Here is a 21126-nt window from a genome sequence, read left to right on the forward strand (position 1 = left end):
TTCTATGAAGAATTGAGATAAACACGGCGGTGGATAATAATTTATATATTACACAAAGGAGTCTTTTTCTGTTTTTGTAGTTATTTTGAAAGATTTTTATTTGTAAGAGATGTAGGTGTGTAATGAATTCAGTGGCGCTGCACCATATAATTTACTTTGTTATTTTGTAGTGTGGTGAAATCACTATTAGGCCCCTTTCACACGGGCTTTCCAGTTAGGTCCGCCTGTCAGTTTTTCAGACGGACTTGATCGGATGCTCCATTCACCCCTATGGACTAGCGGATGTCAGCGATGACTTGTCTGCTGACACCCGCTGCTTTCCGAACCTGTCCTGTGAAATCCAAACGGATGGAAACCCGATTTCCCATCCATCTGGAGGATCAGATCGGATAGGATTGGATGAAAACGGACAGGTGTTCCGTTTTCATCCAATCTCCCATAGAGAAGAATCTGACAGGTTTGTCTCTGCACACAGAGCAGAGACGGAACTGTCATCCACCTGCTCAGTGGGGATTGGCGGATCGAACCCCGCTGAGCATAACGGAGACCGCCGGGCGCAATGCCCGTGTGAAAGGACCCTTAGGCGTACAGCGGCAGCTGGTTTGGATGTGTGTCACACTGACACTGAATTTGTATCACATTTTGAGTATTTATGTATAGCACTAATTCACAGGTGGCACTGATGGTATACATTGCACTTTAACATACTTGAATTGAATTTTGAATTGCTGAACTGACTTACATGATTTTTTGGGGGGGATCCTATTCCTATCCTAATTTAAGTATAACAATTTATATCAAGGAATATAATATGTAACCTTTTTCTGGTATTACTAAGTTGATTCACCTTGCCCATGGTCAACTTTCTTGCCAGGACCTCCCAGTCCCCCAACATCTGGATTCCAGAATGCAGCTGATACCTCAGATACATATTCATCCAAGTGGGAAAATGATCAGCAGCATACCTCCACAACAGTAAGTCACATGCATGAAACAATAGCATTCTACTTGATGCAGTACATTGATTTAGGGTTATAGTATACCTGTTAATGATTTAACAAAAGAGAATCATATTTCTCATCTAATTATTTTCCTGCTATGTAAATCAGGATAGGTATCTAAATAATGTACAGTACATTTTAATTTCTTTGTACACTAATGTTTTTGCTTATAATAAACTAAGAATAATTAGCCAGTGTCTCCTTTCTGCTCCAATCTAAAAGCTGCATTCAGACAAGTCTCGTGGCCTCCAGCAGGTGTTTGAAAAGAGATGTCATGTTAATGCTTTGTTAGTTTACTATTTAAGTTAAATGGACTGTTTAATTAACTGTTTATTCTGCATCCTACAAACTCAGAAACTGACATTTAATATATCCTTCATTCCTACAAATTCCACCTCTTTTGAAAGAGGCCAAGTTTTTTATTATATTAAATGCAAAACATAATTAAAAAATATATGCTTGTCCTTTAATACTAGGTGATGATGGCATAAGTTCTGTCAATGCATACTTAGCCCAAGCATCATTTCCTATAAGAAGAAATCAGAGCAGTAACTTGTAGCTTGAGTCAAGTGCTGCAAGAATATATGGCTGATTTACTAAAGGCAATTAGACTGTGCACTTTGCAAGTGCAGTTAGTTGCACTAATTTTTCCCAGAGCTTAGTTAATGTGGTAGGCTTAACTCTCTAAAGAATACCCAATCAAATGCAAAGATTTAAAATAAAAACAGCATGTTTGTTTGCACATGATTGGGTGATTGAAATCAGCAGATCTTCACCACAATCACTAGGCTCTGGGGTAAATTAGTGCATCTGCTCTTTCAAAGTACACAGTCTAGTAGCCTTTAGTAAATCAACCGCTATATATTCAAAGGGTTTGAAAACCAACAAATATTATTAAATATGGTAGAGCTGAACTTTTACAACATTTCATTTATATCTAAATTGCTGGAGTCTTGGCAAAATAAGGTACAGTTTAAACAAAGATCAGGTTTAAACTGTGTCTAAACCAGGGTTCTCCAAACTTTCTAAACAAAGAACTGTTTACTGTCCTTAAAACTTAATGGGGGGGGGGGGGGGGGGCGTGACCTGCACAGGCATGTACATGGATGTATCTCAAGGGGGCTCCTGCTGTTCTCCCACTACGATCCTTTCCTCCACTACCGAATGTCTCCACATCACCCCAGCCTGTTATTCAGCATCTCAGGAGGCCCGGGGCAGTGTCTCCTGCTGCTTGCCACCCATATGATGATCCGCAGGGACCGAGAAGATGCCGCAACCTTGGCAGCAACAGCAGCCACATCGTGGTGGGGACAAGCCAAAGGGCAGTGTGGGTAACACTCCTAAACCTCCCAAGCAAATGGGCAAGGAGCCTCCATGGGATATGCTTTACTGCACTCAGAAACTGTCAGTTGTGGCTGGTCAGTCTACTGTGGAAGACTATGTGTCTCCCTCTGACCAGGACACTGTAAACCCTGCTGGGGCCCCTATGTCTGAGGCAGATGAAATATCAGGGGGCATGCACGACATGGCTAAAGATCCTAAATATGGGGGCAAGGATGACTCTTCCCAACCCACCCGAGGGGAAATAATGCAGGCTGTGCAGAAATGCACTGCGTCCGTGGATGACCTTTGGCGGACTGCGGGAGGAGGTGTCTCTCCTTTGCCAAAACCTTCAAAAGATAAGGGAATACATTCCTGCGGTTGAGGGCAGAATTAGTGATCTAGTTGACCCCCTTGCCCGAAATGGCCGTTCAACAGGTGGCAGCTGGCAATGAAATGGAGGATGACATAGAAATTCATCTCCACTGCAATAACGTGCACATTGTGGGCTTGCCTGAGAAAGTAGAGGGCTGTGACCCCACTGCATTTGTTGAGCAGTGGCTACTGGAGCTGTTTGGCAAGGAGGTCTTTACCCCTCTATTCACAGCAGAGAGGGCTCATCGTACACCACCCAGACCCTTGTCCCCTGGAAACCAACTAAGGTCATTGCTAGCTCGTATGCTAAACTTTAGGGGCCACAAGATCATCCTGCGGCTGGCCAGAGAAAAAGAAACATACAGTATAATTGTATGAATGTCTCCTTTTATTTGTATAGAGGGCGAAGTTTCAGGATGTAAAATAGCCCTTGCTATGCTGAGGGTTACTGCAAGAGGTTCAAATTGTAATGGGGGAGGGGGGGGGGGGAGAGACAGACTGGGGCCAGTGGGAGTAGAAAATGACTTGGCATCAGTGGGAGTAAGAAATTCCTCATCTTTGGTATTAGGGAGTAGAGATGTCCCCAACTGTTCGCCGGCGAACAGTTCCTGGCGAACTTCGCATGTTCGCGTTCGCCTCCGTGGGCGAACATATGCCATGTTCGGTCCGCCTCCTATACATCATCATTGAGGCAAACTTTGACCCTGAACCTCACAGTCGGCAGACACATTCCAGGCCAATCAGCATACCTCCCTCCCACACCCTCCCACCTCCTATAAATAAGCAAGGACAGCATCCATCTTAGATCATTTCTGAAGCAGTGTGTTAGTGAGAGCAGGGAAAGTGCTGCTGCTGCTGCTGTTAATAGCTAGGAACAGTTGTTAGTCAGTGTTCCCGGTCTTGTTAGTCAGTGTTCTTGGTACACTCCTGCTGTAAGGACAGCACCCCAAAAAGCCCTTCTTAGGGCTGGTATTTGAGGTTTTTTTTGGATATATATATATATATCTATTGTCCCCAAAAAGCCCTTTTTAGGGCTGGTATTTGAGTATTTTTTTTCTATATATTTATCAGGCATTTTTGGAGGCAGGCATGACTTTTTTGGGATTAGTGTGTGTGTGTGGGGGGGGGGGGGGGTCTACAGAGCTGAAACTTCACATGTACACTTTTTAGACCCCCCAGACACTAAATCACACAAAACAAAAGTTCTTAAAAATTGTCATTTTTGATAGAGAGCCAATTATTGGAAAAATTAAAAATAAATAAATAAACAAAAAATTCTTTGGATTTATTGTCTGGGGGGGGGGGGGTCTAAAAAGTGTACCTGTGAAGTTTCAGCTCTGTAGCATGCCCAGAACCAGAAAAAAAAAGATCATATAGGTGTAAAAGGAGGGTTGCCACCATCCCTGCTCTACTGAAAATTTATCTTTTTTTCTGGTTCTGGACATGCTACAGAGCTGAAACTTCACAGGTACACTTTTTAGACCCCCCCAGACACTAAATCACACAAAAAAGTTCTTAAAAATTGTCATTTTTGATAGAGAGCCAATTATTGGAAAAATTAAAAAAAAAAAAAAAAATTCTATGGATTTATTGTCTGGGGGGTCTAAAAAGTGTACATGTGAAGTTTCAGCTCTGTAGCATGCCCAGAACCAAAAAAAAAAAGATCATATAGGTGAAAAAGGGGGGTTCCCACCATCCCTGCTCTACTGAAAAATGATCTTTTTTTTCTGGTTCTGGACATGCTACAGAGCTGAAACTTCACAGGTACACTTTTTAGACCCCCCCCCCCCCCCCGACACTAAATCACACAAAAAAAGTTCTTAAAAATTGTAATTTTTGATAGAGAGCCAATTATTGGAAAAATTAAAAAAAAAAAGAAAATTCTTTGTATTTATTGTCTGGGGGGTCTAAAAAGTGTACCTGTGAAGTTTCAGCTCTGTAGCATGTCCAGAACCAGAAAAAAAATTAGAATTAGGGTTAGGGCTAGGGTTAGGGTCAGGGCTAAGGATAGGGTTATTTTTAGTGCTTAGGGTTAGAGGGGTAGGGGTAGGGTTACTAACTCTAACCCTAAGTATCTCACCGTAACCCTAACCCTATCCCCTAACACTAAACCTAACCCTAACCCTCTAACCTTAACCCTAACCCTCTAAGCCTAGCCATAAAAATAACCCTAACCCTAAACCTAACCCTAGCCCTAGCCCTAATCCTAACCCTAACCCTCTAACCTTAAACTTAACCCCCTAACCCTAGCCCTAGCCCTAACCCTAGCCCTAACCCTAATTCATAATTTTTTTCTGGTTCTGGGCATGCTACAGAGCTGAAACTTCACAGGTACACTTTGTAGACCCCCCAGACACTAAATCCAAAGACATTTTTTTTTTTTTTTTAATTTTTCCAATAATTGGCTCTCTATCAAAAATTACAATTTTTAAGAACTTTTTTTGTGTGATTTGGTGTCTGGGGGGGTCTAAAAAGTGTACCTGTGAAGTTTCAGCTCTGTAGCATGTCCAGAACCAGAAAAAAAATTAGAATTAGGGTTAGGGCTAGGGTTAGGGTTAGGGTTAGAGGCATAGGGGTAGGGTTACTAACTCTAACCCTAAGTATTTCACCATAACCCTAACCCTATCCCCTAACACTAAACCTAATCCTAACCCTTAAAGCCCAGTTCCTGTCCCATTTTGGTCGGTTGTGGTCTGTTTGCGGATGTTTGCGGTGCGTTAAACGGGGAGTTTGGTCTGTCACTGTGAAGCGGGCGTAACCCTGACACTACCTAATCGATACAACATCATACCTGATCGTATACACACACTGGATGTTTTAAAGCACGTTATTCCAAACTATTTAGGAATGTTAGGTGATTTATGCCCTTTATGGATTAAAACCTGACTCTGCGTCAACTACGTAATTTTCCATGGGAGTTTTGCCATGGATCCCCCTCCGGCATGCCACAGTCCAGGCGTTAGTCCCCTTGAAACAACTTTTCCATCACTATTGTGGCCAGAAAGAGTCCCTGTGGGTTTTAAAATTCGCCTGCCTATTGAAGTCTATGGCGGTTCGCAATGTTCGCCGGTTCGCGAACATTTGCCGATGTTCGTCGTTCGCCAACATTAAATTTTATGTTTGCGACATCACTATTAGGGAGAGGAATAGTGCCATAGAGTTGTTGTCAGTGGGAGGAATGGTGCACCATCATTGATGTCAGTGGAAGGAATAGTGCCCCTTTGTTGGTGTAAGTGCAGGAATTATTGCCCTATCATTTGTGTCAGTGGGAGGAATAGTGCCTTATACCTGTGGGAGAAATAGTGCCCCAAGAGTCAGCTAAAGGAAAGGAAAGGCCTGCATTTGACCCCTGGACTGTAGTTTGGAGAGCAGTGGTCTAAACCAAAGAACAAAAATGTTGTACACTGCAGCTTACCATTATTTAGATGCCGTGGCTGTTTTTTTCCCTCCAATTTCATCTGCTAGTAGCACACTTCCTGTACTAGTATGACAACACGTATTCATCGCACTGTTTCTACACTGAAGCAGTGTTGCCATCCTAGGGCAGAATTACAGAACACTTACTATTAATTTTGTTTCCATAACATATGTAAAGGTTTTCTGTAGTTCACAGAAGAGAACTGGGCAGGGCTAATAACACAGTTTGATGTAACACTGCAGAGGTAACAGGAAATCACAGGAATATTGGCACCTATTGAACAGACAAAACAAAACCCTTTCCATGGTATAATTACCCAGACCAAATGGGAGCAAAAAGTTAATTGTTAGGCTTTACATACCCTTTAAATATGCATATTGAGACTTCTGTCTAAGATGATAGGACTGCTATTGTAGCCCCAAAATCTGAAAAAACATGATTATTTTCTATTTTTGTCCGCATTTTATGTCATGTGGTGATATTATTGTAGGAAGAATTTGCAGGATAAAACCAAAAAGTAATTGTCTTACGTAGAACTGTCATATGGTGTGTGTATGAGTGCCTGTCATTATTAAAGACAACAGCAAGCCTAAGGCCATGTTTTTTCTATGTTCTTAAAATCTGTGACCACGATGGCCAACAATTATGTGTGCTAACGCAAAATGATTGGCTTGGGCTGTCAATAAAAGGCAAAACAGGCTTTTATTGCCTTTTTAGATCACATTGGACTGTCACAGAAATTCCCCTGGCTGCTCTCAGAGCTGTGCGTGGTCTTGTCATATGGACTAGTGAATAATTATTAACAGGTCTCTCTGGAGGTCTCTCTGCAGGGATGCCAGTATGAATAACTGAGGTTACCAGATGGCTTCAGGTCAGCAGGGACAGATGAGTGAATTTTCATTAACTGACAGTTTATTGGATTATGTAATGCAATTACCCATAAAGGTGCCTTTACTATAAGTTATGGTGGTTATTGACCTGTTCATCATTGTAATTATACACACAGTGGGATTTCAGGAAGAGCTTGTACGTATGATAAATTGTTTTTTCTTGTAATTTGAATATAACATATACAGTACCATTATTGTATACATTTATAAATATAAAACATGTTATTACATTACATTTTTACATATTTTCTATAAATCAGTGAATGAAAGTCTATCTATCTATCTATCTATCTATCTATCTATCTATCTATCTATCTATCTATCTATCTATCTATCTATCTATCTATCTATCTATCTGATTAAAACCTAGAATTGCTACAAATCCCAAAGTTAAATTCAAAACACATAGGTTTAAAATAATATTGTAGTTGCATACTATAAAATTGTCTGCAGCCAAGGACTCTCTAGCCAGCTTTGTACATCCTAGGTGACTTGACCCCTCCTGGTTTAGTTATAAGCCAGCAGCTCTGATGTCACTATGTCAGCACATGCATAGTAGAAGGTCTTAACTGGAGATACAGGTAGGTTATTCTCCACATCTTCCCACCCAGCTCCACCCAAGTCCAGAGCCACTGATAAAGGTATGTTGTTTTCTAATTACCCAGTACATTCTATCAAGACCTGGACAAGGGGTGGCAAGAGGAGCAGCTGCCCTGGGTGCAATAGTTTGTTGCAGGGAAGGGGGCGCCTTGACCCTAACCCTAAGGAAAGTGTGGGGGACACCTTGTTCCTTGCACCTTGTTCCGGCACTGCAATCTATGCATTAAGATAAAAAGCCTTCTGGGTGCAGCAGCTCCCCTCAGCCCCCCTAATACTTACCTGAGCCCCTTATTATCCAGCAATGTCCACAAGTGCATCAGCAGTCTAGGACTCTCTCTCTATTGGCTGAGACACAGCAGGGGCACCGTGGCTCCCGCTTGGTTAGCCAGTCAGGAGAGGGAGGAGCGGGGCCAAATGACAGCTCCTTGTCTGAAGGGATACACGGAGCTGCAGCTCGGGTGGCCCTATAGTAAGCTGCTAGCTGTGGGGGCACTCAACAGAAGTGAGGAGCCAGGAGCTTTAGCCAAGGACCCGAGAAGAGGAGGATCTGGGCTGCCCTGTGCAAAATCACTGCACAGAGGAGGTAAGTATAGCATGTTTGCTATTTTATTAGAAAAAAAAAAAAAAACGAGACTTTACAATCAGTTTAATTTGCAAAGCTGGGGAATAGATGGCTAGAGGATCATACAGCCCAGAAATGAGATGGTCTCTCAGTGTGCAGAGTAAACAATTTCAGTACAGGTGAGGAGCCTGTCAAACAGTGCAAGGCCGAAGGTAGGGCAAGAATTCAGCTTTAAATAAAGGTATATTTGGGTTCTACAGTACATGATAGATTTAAAGGAAATCCAGAAAATATATGCCCTGTAAGTTGGGAGGGAGTTTGGCATATGACATTTTTACTGCCTGGAGTTCAGTATAAAATGGTTCAGGCTCCAGCAGCATTGGAGAAAATGCTATGCTTTTCACTTCATGCCTTTTTGACATTGAAATGTGTCCATGTCATGGAGAGGTCAAGCACTGGACAGCCATACCATTGGAAGGATTTAACAAAACACTTCAGTCTTCATGCTTTTTCCCAGCCCCCCTTTTATTGCATGACATTTTATCCTGCCCACTTTCCCTTCCACTAGTGAAAGCATGTGTTGTTTTGTCTCATGTACATGCAGTGGGTGTGGACAAACAAATAAAAAAGTAAACTCATGAATAGACTTCCACATGCTTCATTTCCTGTGACATTCCTAGTATTTCCTCATAGAATCTCAATCTATTTCCCAACCTGTTTAAAATCAAGCAAAATACCACATAAAAAGGATGAGTTTGTGCAAAGCAGAAGTCATTTTTATATAACTGCATTGAAATAAATGCAAATAAATGTAAATAAATTATAACATATGCACAAATTGTGAAAACACAAGGCCTTACATAAATCCACCATCAGCTATGAGCACAAAGAAGACACCATCCAGTGCCACCACCTACGAAAAGCCTACATATTATATATATATATATATATATATATATATATATAAAAACAGCGCATATGGAAATTATTCACAGTGCTTCACTTTTTCCACATTGTGTTTTGTTACAGCCTTATTTCAAAATGGATTAATTTCTTTTTTTTCCCTCAAACAATACCGCATAATGACTACGTGAAGGAAGTTTGTTTGAAATCTTTGCAAATTAATAAAAAAAAAAATCACATGTACATAAGTATTCACAGCCTTTGCCATGACACTCAAAATTGAACTCAGGTGCATCCTGTTTCCACCGATCATTTGAGATGTTTCTACAACTTGATTGGATTCCACCTGTGGTAAATTCAGTTGATTGGACATGATTTGAAAAGGCACACACCTGTCTATATAAGGTCCCACAGCGCATGTCAGAGCACAAACCAAGCCATGAAGTCCAAGGAATTGTCTGTAGACCTCGGAGACAGGATTGAATCGAGGCACAGATCTGGGGAAGGGTACAGAAAAATGTCTCCAGCATTGATGGTCCCAATGAGCACAGTGGCCTCCATCATCCATAAATGAAAGAAGTTTGAACCCACCACGATCGCTCAGTTTGGATACGCCCGGCCATGAGCGATCGAGGGAGAAGGGCCTTAGTCAGGGCGGTGACCAAGAACGTGATGATCATTTTGACAGAGCTCCAGTGTTTCTCTGTGGAGAGAGGAGAGCCTTCCAGAAGAACAACCATCTCTGCAGCACACCACCAATCAGGCCTGCATGGTAGAGTGGCCAGACGGAAGCCACTCCTCAGTAAAAGGCACATGACAGCCCGCCGGGAGTTTACACCTGAAGGACCCTCAGACCATAAGAAACAAAATTCTCTGGTCTGATGAAACAAAGATTGAACTCTTTGGCCTGAATGGCAAGTGTCATATCTGGAGGAAACCAGGCATCGCTCATCACCTGGCCAATACTATCATTACAGTGAAGCATGGTGGTGGCAGCATCATGTTGTGGGGATGTTTTTCAGTGGCAGGAACTGGGAGACTAGTCAGGATTGAGGGAAAGATGAATGCAGCAATGTAAAGAGACATCCTTGATAAAAACCTGTTCCAGAGCGATCAGGACCTCAGACTGGGACGAAGGTTCATCTTCCAACCGGACAACGACCCTAAGCACACAGCCAAGATTAGATAACAAAGTAGTGGCTACAGGACAAATGTCCTTGCAAGGTCCAGCCAGAGCCTAGACTTGAACCCAATTGAACATCTTTGGAGAGATCTGAAAATGGTTGTGCAAGGACTCTCCCTACCCAACCTGATGGAGCTTAAGTGGTCCTGCAAAGAAGAATGGGAAAAATTGCCCAAAAATAGGTGTGCCAAACTTGTAGCATTATACTCAAAATACTTGAGGCTGTAATTGGTGCCAAAGGTGCTTTAACAAAGTATTGAGCAAAGACTGTGAATACTTATGTACATGGGGTTTTTGTATTTTATTTTTAATAAATTTGCAAAGATTTCAAACAAACTTCTTTCACATTGTCATTATGGGGTATTGTTTGCAGAATTTTGAAGAAAATAATGAATGTAATCCATTTTGGATAAGGTTGTAACATAACAAAATGTGGAAAAAGTGAAGAACTTTGAATATTTTGTCGGATGCACTGTATATACTATATTATCAAATGTATTGGGATGCTGCCTTTACACGAACATGAACTTTAATGGCATCCCAGTTTTAATCCATAGGGTTTCCACGAAACCCTGGTTGAGAAACCCTGTTCTCTTATATGGTCTTGATAATACTGTATTGCAATGTGGGTTTTATAGTTTTTTACATTTTAATACATTATGATATCATATTTTTGGTTTTATGTTATTTATTATTGGTTTGGGGGGGGGGGGGGGGGGTTGTTATGTGATTTTATATTGTTATTTTACAGTAGCAGTGTACAATTCATACACTTGTGTTATATGCTAGAGGGAACATTGTATATTTAGTGTATTTGACTCATGGACTTTTATTTGATCATTTGCAGACTCAAGAACATATATTTATGTGCAATGTACACATTATGCTCTTTTCTCCAGATTCATGTGCTGTATTGAGCTGAATCTTCATTTATCCCATAAACGTCATCATAAAACAATTGTAACTTTTGTTTTAGATGTACACGTGAAGGCATAACTAAATTTACAATCTGATCACCAATGTCACAGGGAATGAAAGTGAGGGTCAAGCTAAAGTTTTAATTTGCCACCAGAAAAGGATTACAGGGGAAATCTGCCAGTGGATCCAGTTCCAGTGACAACTGTCTAAGAGGGGATTTTTTTCTGATGTTGAAAAGGTATCCTCTCACTTCCTGTTGAGTCTACTGGACGGGAAGTAAAGGGAGATCTCCTTACCGTGACACTGATGAGAAAAAAAAAAGCAATTTGAAACCTCCCCTATCTACTTAAAATGAAATAAAACATTTGGCTTTGGATATACTTTAATTATAATTACATAATGACTGACACAAAGCATTAAGAAAGATTTAGACTAGATTGTGAATGTGTTTCTCTGTAGTGAATATTGTCTTTGGCATATTTCACAGCAGTTCTCTTACTACCTATAGAGTTCAAGTAATGAAGAAAACCAACATACAATCCGAGACTATCTGCAGCATCCAACAAAAGCACATGCAAATCCTAGCCATACAATGGACTCTTCCGTTTGCTCCGAATCTTGTTCATCAAATATTTTAAAAGGTACCTTTCATTAAACTGGTATTTAAAGAATAAAAAAAAAATTATTTATTATATTAGCTGTAATTGCATCCTGATTCGTATGTCAAAAAAATGTATATATATTTAACAAGAGGCAAAGAAATGCTGTGGACATTGGCACATTATACTGTATATCTACTACTTTGAATGAAAAGGTATTGCATATTACTAAACAGTTTTTGCATAAAGGCCATATATTAAACACAGCTAAATTACAAAGGGTCTAATTTATCAAAGCGTCTAAAGCAAAAATAGCCCTTTTGTCGTTAATAATCTGCTGCCCACTTTCATCCCTAGAATGGGTAAGAAAATAGAAGGAAGAATCTCTTTGGCTATATTTATTCTTAACACAGGCTATTCTTTTTGGTGAAACCTACCTAAATGATGCCCCGTGTATTAAATAATGCCACTGGCACATTTATTAGGCCTCATGCACACTGGACGTTTTTACAGCTGCTGTTAGCAGCGTCAGACGTTTTTTTTTGCAGCTGCAGAACGCCCATCCATGTTATTCTATGGCCTCATGCACACATAGAGCTTTTAGGAGCTCCAAGTGGCATAGGCGTTTTACAGCTCCAAAAAAAACCCAGAAACTGTGGGTTCAGGAGCTCCAGCGTCAAGCTGCAAAAAACGTCTGACGCTGCTAAAGGCTCCATAAGGCTCCATAACGTTGCTTAACGTGCGTTAAGCCACGTTATACGTTTTTTTTCTTCCATTCAAAATCAATGGTTCCCTATGGGAGCCTATTGATTTGAATGGAAGTCACACCGCAGGTCGGATCAGGGTGATCCGACTTGCGGTGCGACCTGCACTGTGAGAATCTTGAGGGGGAACTCCACGCCAAAATGGGGAAAAAAACGGCGTGGGGTTCCCCCCCAGGTTCCAAACCAGGCCCTTCGGATCTGGTATGGAATTTGAGGGTAGCCCCGCGCCGAAAAAACGGCGTGGGGTCCCCCCCAAAATCCATACCAGACCCTTATCCGAGCATGCAGTCCGGCATGCCAGGAAAGGGGAGGGGACGAGCGAGCGGCCCCACCCCCCTGGATCATACCAGGCCACACGCCCTCAACATGGGGGGGTGTGGGTGCTTTGGGGCAGGGGGGGCTCTGCACCCCGCACCTCAAAGCACCTTGCCCCCATGTTGATGAGGACAAGGGCCTCATCCCCACAACCCTGGCCGGTGGTTGTGGGGGTCTGCGGGCAGGGGGCTCATCGGAATCTGGAGGCCCCCTTTAACAAGGGGGCCCCCGATCCCGGACCCCCTCCCTATGTGAATGGGTATGGGGTACACTGTACCCCTACTCATTCACCCCATAAAATGCAGTGTATGGAAATGACGACAGGAGACGTTTTGGAAAATTTATTAAAAATCTTCATCCGGCTCTTGTCCTCTCCGGGGGTCTTCTCCTCTCCGAGGGTCTTCTGCTCTTTTGCTGTCCGCCCTTCTTGTCTTCTCCTCTCCGGGGTCTTCTGCTGTCTTCTCCTCTCCGGGGGTCTTCTGCTCTTTTGCTGTCCGCCCTTCTTGTCTTCTCCTCTCCGGGGGTCTTCTGCTGTCTTCTCCTCTCCGAGGGTCTTCTGCTGTCCGCCCTTCTGCTGTCCAATCTTCTTGTCTTCTCCTCTCCGGTCTTCTGCTCTTTTGCTGTCGGCTGTTGGCTGTGCTTCTTCCTCCGGTCCTCCTCCGACGACGTCTTCAGCGATTATGCCGGCCTCTGGTCTCCGCAGCTTATTATATAGCCATTAGGGGCGTGGCCGCTAGATTACGTCATCGGGAGACCACGCCCCCTTGTGTCACAGGTCACCTGGTCACCCGGAGAGGAGAAGACAAGAAGGGCGGACAGCAAAAGAGCAGAAGACCCCCGGAGAGGAGAAGACAGCAGAAGACCCCGGAGAGGAGAAGACAAGAAGGGCGGACAGCAAAAGAGCAGAAGACCCTCGGAGAGGAGAAGACCCCCGGAGAGGACAAGAGCCGGATGAAGATTTTTAATAAATTTTCCAAAACGTCTCCTGTCGTCATTTCCATACACTGCATTTTATGGGGTGAATGAGTAGGGGTACAGTGTACCCCATACCCATTCACATAGGGAGGGGGTCCGGGATCGGGGGCCCCCTTGTTAAAGGGGGCCTCCAGATTCCGATGAGCCCCCTGCCCGCAGACCCCCACAACCACCGGCCAGGGTTGTGGGGATGAGGCCCTTGTCCTCATCAACATGGGGGCAAGGTGCTTTGAGGTGCGGGGTGCAGAGCCCCCCCTGCCCCAAAGCACCCACACCCCCCCCATGTTGAGGGCGTGTGGCCTGGTATGATCCAGGGGGGGTGGGGCCGCTCGCTCGTCCCCTCCCCTTTCCTGGCATGCCGGACTGCATGCTCGGATAAGGGTCTGGTATGGATTTTGGGGGGGACCCCACGCTGTTTTTTCGGCGCGGGGCTACCCTCAAATTCCATACCAGATCCGAAGGGCCTGGTTTGGAACCTGGGGGGGAACCCCACGCCGTTTTTTTCCCCATTTTGGCGTGGAGTTCCCCCTCAAGATTCTCACAGTGCAGGTCGCACCGCAAGTCGGATCACCCTGATCCGACCTGCGGTGTGACTTCCATTCAAATCAATAGGCTCCCATAGGGAACCATTGATTTTGAATGGAGGCAGAAAAAAACGCTGCTAACAGCTACTGTGGCCAAACGTGCAATAACGCTAGTAGGAAAAGCTACTGAAAGCACGTTTTTACAGCTGCTGTTTCCCGGCGTTATGTAAACAGCTTTGGAGCACGTTTTTATGACGCCCTGTGTGCATGGAGCCAAGGAGATGTGTTTTGCATATTCTGGATTTTAGGTTAAAGCTGAGCTGTCCATGTGCATTCAGTGATGGTAAATTCAAAATCAAAACATTGAGTGTTGTGCATGCATGCCTACAGAAAAATGTATACATGTATGCACAGTCCAAACATCCAAGCCAGCCTTAGCTTAAAGTGTTACTAAACCCACAACAGTAAAATCAGTCCGTATATGCAGTAAAGAAGGGCTCGAGTCCTGCGGGAACGCATGGGAACGGCATTCTTGTACTTATTCTACAACAGGGACGCCGTTCCCGTTCCCCGCCCCCCCCCCCCAATTTCTGACATGATCCCAGCACCACCTCCTGCTGTGGGATGGCGGGTCGGTAGCCCAGATTGCGGATTTCTGACCCGGCATCTCCGAGCATCACTGTAAACTGAACCGGCCCTACAGGAAGCAGAGCCCTACTGTGTAGCGCCATCTCCTGTCACAGGCGGAGTGATATCAAATGTACTCCGCCTCCGCCTGTGACAGGGCACAGGAGCCATACAGGAAACATCGGCTCTGCAGATGAGAGGGAGGTAAGAGAGAGAGAAAGGGAGAGAGAGAGGAGGGAAGGAGAGGCATGAGAAAGAGAGAGAGAGAGAGAAGAAGGAAGGAGAGACGTGAGAAAGAGAGAGAGAGAGGAGAGAAGGAGAGACGTGAGAAAGAGAGAGGAGAGAAGGAGAGACATGAGAAAGAGAGAGAAGGGAAGGAGAGACATGAGAAATAGAGAGAGATGAGGGAAGGAGAGACATGAGAAAATGAGAGAGAGAGGAAGGAAGGAGAGACATGAGAAAGAGAGAGAGAGGGGAGGGAAGGAGAGACATGAGAAAGAGAGAGAGAGAGAGGAGAGAAGGAGAGACATGAGAAAGAGAGAGGAGAGAAGGAGAGACATGAGAAAGAGAGAGAGAGAGAAGGGAAGGAGAGACATGAGAAATAGAGAGAGATGAGGGAAGGAGAGACATGAGAAAATGAGAGAGAGAGGAAGGAAGGAGAGACATGAGAAATAGAGAGAGAGAGGGGAGGGAAGGAGAGACATGAGAAAGAGAGAGAGAGAGGAGGGAAGGAGAGACATGAGAAAGAGAGAGAGGAGGGAAGGAGAGACACGAGAAAGAGAGAGAGGAGGGAAGGAGAGACATGAGAAGGAGAGAGAGAGAGGAGGGAAGGAGAGACATGAGAAAGAGAGAGAGGAGGGAAGGAGAGACATGAGAAAGAGAGAGAGACAGAGAGAGCTTTGGCAATGCTAAAATGTATTTGGTCCTGCCAATAAAGCTATTTGAAATGAATTGAATTGAGAGAGAGAGATGAGGGAAGGAGAGAGATGAGAGAGAGAGGAAGGAAAGAGAGGTAGGAAGAGAGAAAGAGAGATGGAAATAGAGCGATATAAAGAGACAGATGGAAAGAGAGAGAGGGATGGGGAAGAAAAAAAATAACAAGTGAAAGAGAGAAGAAAGAAAGAATAGAGAGGGGCGAGAGATAGAAAAAGGAGAAATAGAGAGGAAGAAAGAGGGACAAAATAAAAAGAGAGACCAAGGAGAAAGAGAGAGAAAGAAACAGGGGGACTAAAAGAGATATGCCTTTGGTCTCTTTCACACGGGCTTTCCCATCTGGTCCGGCTGTCAGTTTTTCAGGCGGACCGTATCGGATGCTCCATGAAGCCCTATGGAGCGGCGGATGTCAGCAGAGGCATCCCTGCTGACACTCGCTGCTATCCGATCCTGTCCGTGAAATCCGGACAGATGGAAACCCTATTTTCCATCCATCTGGAGGATCTGATCGGATGAAAATGGACAGGCGGCCCGTTATCATCCAATCTCCCATAGAGGAGAGCGGGGCTCTGACAGTTCAGTCTCTGCACACAGAGCAGAGACAGACCTGTCATCTGCCTGCTCAGTGGGGGTCGGAGGATCGATCCCCGCTGAGCAAAACGGACTCCATCGGGCGCACCGCCTGTGTGAAAGAACCTTTAGTGCTACTGAGCAAAAATCATATAAATATAAATCAAGTCTACTTTGCAAAGAAATAGGTGACAGATCCAGGGTTTTAATGATGTTGAGTCCAACTGATATAAATCACACCCATACTGCAAATTTGCAACTCAATGTAAACCTAACCCACCATAGTACCCACCAACAGTACCTGCCAGCAGTACTAGCCAGCAGTACCCACCACTAGTACCTGCCAGCAGTGCCAGCCAGCCGTACCCACCAGCAGTACCAGTCAGCAGTAGCCACCACCAGTACCCACCAGCAGTAGCCAAAACCATTACCCACCACCAGTACCAGCCAGCAGTACCCGCTAGCAGTACCCACCAGCAGTACCCACTAGCAGTACCCACCAGCAGTACAAGCCAGCAGAACCCACTAGCAGTAAAAGCCAGCAGTACCCACCAGCAGTACCCGCCAGTAGTACCAGCCAGCAGTACCCACCAGCAGTACGAGCTCTGGAGGACAGCCAGTTAGCAGCCACCAGCCATACCCGCCTTGAGGACAGCAGCAGCCAGCGATACCTGCAGGAACCCAGCAGGAATTTTGTATGGGCTCAAATTGCAATGCACTGCACAAAAAAAAAATAGCTATCCGTAATTGGTATCGGCGAGTACTTAAGGAAAAGAATCAGTACTCATTCTCGTTCTAAAAAAAAAAAAAAAATGGTAATAATGCATCCCTATTTAAGTTCTTTTTTAAGAGTTCCAGTTATGTTGTTGTTGGTGTTGAGTACCTACATAGCGATAAGGCATCTACAGTATACAGTATCTCACAAAAGTAAGTACACCCCTCACATTTTTGTAAATATTTTATTATATATTTTCATGTGATAACACTGAAGAAATGACACTTTGCTACAATGTAAAGTAGTGAGTGTACAGCTTGTATAACAGTGTACATTTGCTGTCCCCTCAAAATAACTCAACACACAGCCATTAATGTCTAAACCACTGGCAACAAAAGTGAGTACACCCCTAAGTGAAAATGTCCAAATTGGACCCAAAGTGTCAATATCTTGTGTGGCCACCATTATTTTCCAGCACTGCCTTAACCCTCTTGGGTATGGAGTTCACAAGAACTTCACAGGTTGTCACTGGAGTCCTCTTCCACTCCTCCAAAACGACATCACAGAGCTGGTGGATGTTAGAGACCTTGCGCTCCTCCACCTTCTGTTTGAGGATGCCCCACAGATGCTCAATAGGGTTTAGGTCTGGAGACATGCTTGGTCAGTCCATCACCTTTACCCTCAGGTTCTTTAGCAAGGCAATGGTCATCTTGGAGGTGTGTTTGGGGTCGTTATCATGTTGGAATATGGCCCTGCGGCCCAATCACCGAAGGGAGGGGATCATACTCTGCTTAAGCATGTCTCAGTACATGTTGGCATTCATGGTTCCCTCAATGAACTGTAGCTCCCCAGTGTCGGGAGCACTCATGCATCCCCAGACAAGACACACTTGCCTTTGTACTCCTCAACTGGTTACCACCACACATGCTTGACACGATCTGAACCAAATAGGTTTATCTTGGTCTCATCAGACCACAAGACATGGCTCTAGGTCCTTAGTCTGCTTGTCTTCAGCAAACTGTTTGTGGGCTTTCTTGTTCTTTCTTGTGCATCATCTTTAGAAGAGGCTTCCTCATGGGACAACAGCCATGCAGACCAATTTGATGCAGTGTGTGGCATATGGTCTGAGCACTAACAGGCTGACCCCCCACCCCTTCAACCTCTGCAGCAATGCTGGCAGCACTGATACGTCTGTTTCCCAAAGACAACCTCTTGATATGACACTGAGCATGTGCACTCGACTTCTTTGGTCGACCATGGCGAGGCCTGTTCTGAGTGGAACCTGTATAGTTAAACCTCTGTATAGTCTTGACCACTGTGCTGCAGCTCAGTTTCAGGGTCTTGGCCATCTTCTTATAGCCTAGGCCATCTTCATGTAGATCAACATTTATTTTTTTCAGATCATCAGAGAGTAATTTGCCATGAGGTGCCATGTTGAACTTCCAATGACAAGTATGAGAGATTGAGAGTGATAACACCAAATTTGACACACCTGCTCCTTATTCACACTTTAAAAAAACTAACAAGTCACATGACACCGGGGAGGGTAAATGGTTAATTGGGCCCAATTTGGACATTGTCACTTGGGGGCGTACTCACTTTTGTTGCCAGCGGTTTAGACATTAATGGCTGTGTGAGTTATTTTGAGGGGACAGCAAATTTTCACTGTTATACAAGTTGTACACTCACTACTTTACTTTGTAGCAAAGTGTCATTTCTTCAGTGTTGTCACATGAAAAGATATAATAAAATATTTACAAAAATGTGAGAGGTGTACTCACTTTTGTGATATACTGTAGGTGTAATTACCAATATCTAATCTATATGAAATTCCTGGAAATCATGACAGCCATCTAATGTCTATTGGCCCTTTGTACATAGCACAAGAAATAATACCGCTGTACAATTTTTTGAAGCTGGAAATTAAAACTGTTTATTTTTATTTTGCCCTGGTATACATAGGTTGTAAATATTGCTTGGTACAACCTCTTTCAACAAGGGTTCTTTGCAAGCTTAGGCCTTCTCCAGAGACTGCTAGGGATTCCATGACAAGTGGGCAGTGGTAGTTTGATCTCCTGCCTGACACTGCCTGCATAGTTTCACAGATGCTGCTTGGGATCAGTGGAACCTCTTCTCTTGCCAATGCACTTTTAAGGTTAATGTGATTTCCCCACTGATCCCCATTGTAATAGGGCATTCTTCCCACTAAATCCTAATGAAATGGCACATTTTCCACTGGCTCCCACTGTAACAGGGCATTCTTCCCACTGACCATAAATGTAAGGGTGCACTATGCTAATTATCACTGTAAGGGGCATTCTTTCCACGACCACCAATGTAACAAGAACATATTTCGAAAAACCTCCAGTAAAAATCAGTTATTTTCCCACTGTCCACGAATGTAAAGAGGTACTTTTTCAGTGACAACCTTTGTATGGGGACACTTTTTCACTGGCTTCCAATGTAAGTGGGAATTACACAAACCATTAATGTAGGAAATATATCTCTATTGACCCCTAAGGGGCATACCTCCACTAGCAATCACCAATGTAAGGGGGCATTTTTTCACTGGCCATCAATCTAAGGTGGCATTTTTTCACTGACCTTCAAAGTAAAGAGATACTCCAGTTTCCAGTATCTGTACTTCCTGGCCCTACCTCACCTCAGCACACAATGGGTTAACACCTCCTCTGGAGCCCACAGGGCCACCTCTTACTAGCTAAATAAAAGACAACCCCTCCCTTTTTTTTGGTCATGCTCCAGGCCACCTGTGGATTGCAGTTGGTAGTACTTTTGTTGCTGCAAGTATTTCCCCCCCCCCCGCTGAACCTACCCCTCCAAGTTCAGCCTCTCATGGAGTTGGAAGACCCTGAATATTGGATGGTAAACCCTTGCTAAACTGTGTGCCCTTTGTGCCGGGCCATGGGCAATGTTACTTAACCACTCTGCAACCGCTCACAGTAATACTACTGCGGCAGAGTGGTTCGTTATCGTCCAGTCACGTAGTATTAACGTGACTGGACTCCTCCCCTTCTGGGCGGCGCTTGCGCGCCGCCGGAGGCTCGCTCCCGCTGTTTTCATTCACAGCGGGAGTCGGGCCAGGGGAGGAGCAGCGGCGATCGCCGCTGCTCTTACCCGATCGTCGGGGATCGAGTCTGGAGATCCGCCCGCTGTGTGTAAACACAGCGGGCGGATCTCCATAGTGACAGGGAGTGACAGATCGGACTGTTCAGCATAGCTGGACATCCGATCTGTCCATGAATCACATAGTCACCTCCCCCCCTACACGTCAGTAAGCACCAGGCATACATTAACCCCTCCCTCTCCAATAAAATTAACCCCTTCCCTGCCAGTGTCATTTTTACAGTAACAGTGCATATATATAGCACTGATTACTGCAGTAATGTCACTGGTACCCCCAAAAGTGTCAAAAATGTCAGTCAGGGGTCCGGTCTGTCCGCCGCAATGTCGCAGTCCCGCAAAAAAAATCGCAGATCGCCGCCATTACGCGTTAAAAAAAAAACACCAAAAATGACAGAAATCTTTCCCTTTGTTAGTAAACGCAATAACTTTTGCGCAAACCAATCAAAATACGCTTATTGCGATTTTTTTTACCAAACATATGTAGCATAAAACAAATTGGCCAAAAACTTTTAAAAAAATTGGTTTTTACATCTTTTTTGGGGGGAATTTCATATAAAAAAATGTGAAAAATATTGTTATTTTTTCAAAATAAACGCTCTTTTTTTGTTTATAGCGCAAAAAGTAAAAATCGCACAGGTGATCAAATACCACCAAAAGAAAGCTCTGTTTGTGGGAAAAAAAGGACGTAAATTTCGTTTGGGTACGGCGTCGCACGACCGCGCAATTGTCAGTTGAAGTCGCACAGTGCCGAATCGCAAAAAGTGGCCTGGACGGAAGACAGCAAAATCCT

General features: G+C 44.1%; 1 protein-coding gene across 4 annotated transcripts in view; it reads left to right on the plus strand.

Annotated features, from left to right (window-relative positions):
- Window positions 1-21126, plus strand: part of LOC309552023 (uncharacterized protein) — a 472505-nt gene that overhangs the window by 243609 nt on the left and 207770 nt on the right. For all 4 annotated transcript variants that reach the window (XM_082252767.1, XM_082252768.1, XM_082252770.1 and 1 more), the window contains 2 exons: window positions 875-975; window positions 11679-11811. In XM_082252767.1, coding sequence (XP_082108893.1) covers window positions 875-975; window positions 11679-11811 — 234 coding nt within the window. The remainder of the gene's footprint in view (window positions 1-874; window positions 976-11678; window positions 11812-21126) is intronic.

The sequence above is a fragment of the Pelophylax lessonae genome (assembly GCF_965119305.1).
Source record: "Pelophylax lessonae genome assembly, chromosome: 4".
In the NCBI taxonomy this organism is placed as follows: domain Eukaryota; kingdom Metazoa; phylum Chordata; class Amphibia; order Anura; family Ranidae; genus Pelophylax; species Pelophylax lessonae.